The 1,644-nt window shown below is 52.1% G+C and overlaps 1 protein-coding gene across 1 annotated transcript; it reads right to left on the reverse strand.

Annotated features, from left to right (window-relative positions):
- Positions 1-909: 909 nt before the first annotated feature.
- Positions 910-1,329, reverse strand: SPAAR (small regulatory polypeptide of amino acid response). The gene has a single exon (XM_081151793.1). The coding sequence runs from the start codon at positions 1,233-1,235 to the stop codon at positions 1,008-1,010; it is 228 nt and encodes a 75-aa protein (XP_081007919.1). The 5' UTR covers positions 1,236-1,329; the 3' UTR covers positions 910-1,007.
- Between the last annotated feature and the right edge of the window lie 315 nt (positions 1,330-1,644).

Consider the following 1,644-nt stretch of genomic DNA (forward strand, 5'->3'; position numbering starts at 1 on the left):
TCAGAATTGGGTACCCTTCAAACTATACTCCAAACATGGCAGAGCTTTTATTTCATGGGTACAGAGAAAGCAGATTTTCTATGAAAAAATCTGAGCCTTTCTTTATTTGTGATGGAAACAAGAGCTTTGTTCATGCTCTCAGTGTAACATTTTAACTCATATGGCACTGTCTTTGAGTTCCTGATTTTCTGTCGTTCGAAGTGACTCAAGTCACATTCTCTAATAGAAGTGGCCAATAAGAAAAGAGTAATTAAGTCTCATTCCAAATGTGTTTAAAGTCTTCTTTCCGGCTTTCCTGTTAATAAAATACCTCATACTTTCCGTGACTCTGATTTTCTCTTCTGTTTCCTTTTGTGGTTTTCCAACCCTGACTCTTGGGAGACCCATAAAAGGATATACATTTTCAATTATAAAATAAATCACTTGTTCTCAGGAAGTAGCCCTTTGGTTTCAGAATTTCAGGGCTGATTTCAGGCAACTGGCAGGGGCAGGTCTCAGGGTTGGGCTTTGTGGGATGTGCACATGCAAGCAGCCAAAAGACTCAATTAGGGGAGCAGGTAAGAAGTGGGTTGTAAAAATGTCCACTTGAGGGAGCCGCTTCCTCTGGTGGCAATAGGAACAGTTGCGTAGGCATCCTGGGGTTAACCTGAGTTAACGGAACTCTTTTTACATTAAATTCCAGTTCCCCTGTGGATCAGAAGCCCTGGCCCACCGTGCAATCCAACACTGTTCAGTCACTCACTCTTCAGACCTCTCGTAAGCCCCATACCGTGGGTAGGGTCCAGCTGAGCTCTCATGGGTCAGGGCTGACTCCCATCTGGTCCCACCACTGTGGATCTCCCGGGGCACAGCAACCAGAATGACATGGATGCAACAGACAGTTTGCTGGATACAGGCAGGGAAGGACAGGAATGCCCGACTTGGAGGAGTGGGGCGTCAGGGAAGGCTTGTTGGGGGGCAGGTGAGTCTGACCCACCAGCGGAGCAAATCCTGGGGGCCGTTAGGCCTCACATGAAGGTCCAGAAGTCCCGGGCACCCGCCACTGCCTGGGCATGGCCACCTGGCCCTGTGAAGAGAGAGGCCTCCTGGTGAAATGTGGCCACTGTGAAGCTGCGGCCCGGGCCCCCCTGAGGATCCTGGGCCTTCGAGTCACAGCTGAAGCAGCAGAGGACGCAGGTGATGGCTACAGTAACCACAAAGAGCACTGCCACTACGCCAATCACTGCTGTTTCCATGGCCCTGTGTGGCAGCTGGCGTGCTGGGCAACTTGGGGTGAGTCCTGGAGCTTCAGCTCCCCATCCGAAATGGGGCTGTTGGTGGTGACAGGTACCCGGCTCTTCCAGCCACTCTCCCTGCAGTCTTCTAAGAAGATACTGGTCTGAGGTCCTGGGTCGTGACCCCGCTAGGCCGTTGGGCACTCCGCATGGCACTTCTGCAGCCTCTGTCACTGTCTCCTAAGTCTAGCCAGGCTTCCGAGAGCTGTGGTCAACTCCACCGGCCGTCTCTGAAGAAACGCTGTCCTGAAAGATGTGCGCTCAAGACTCTCTGAGCTTGGCGGAGCTGGAAGGAGGGGGCAGAAGACTTTGCTCACAGGGAGCCTTGCCAGCCCGGCCCTCTGGTGTGCCGCCTACAGATTTCAGGAGT

Source organism: Miniopterus schreibersii (assembly GCF_964146895.1).
Source record: "Miniopterus schreibersii genome assembly, chromosome: 11".
Lineage (NCBI taxonomy): Eukaryota > Metazoa > Chordata > Mammalia > Chiroptera > Miniopteridae > Miniopterus > Miniopterus schreibersii.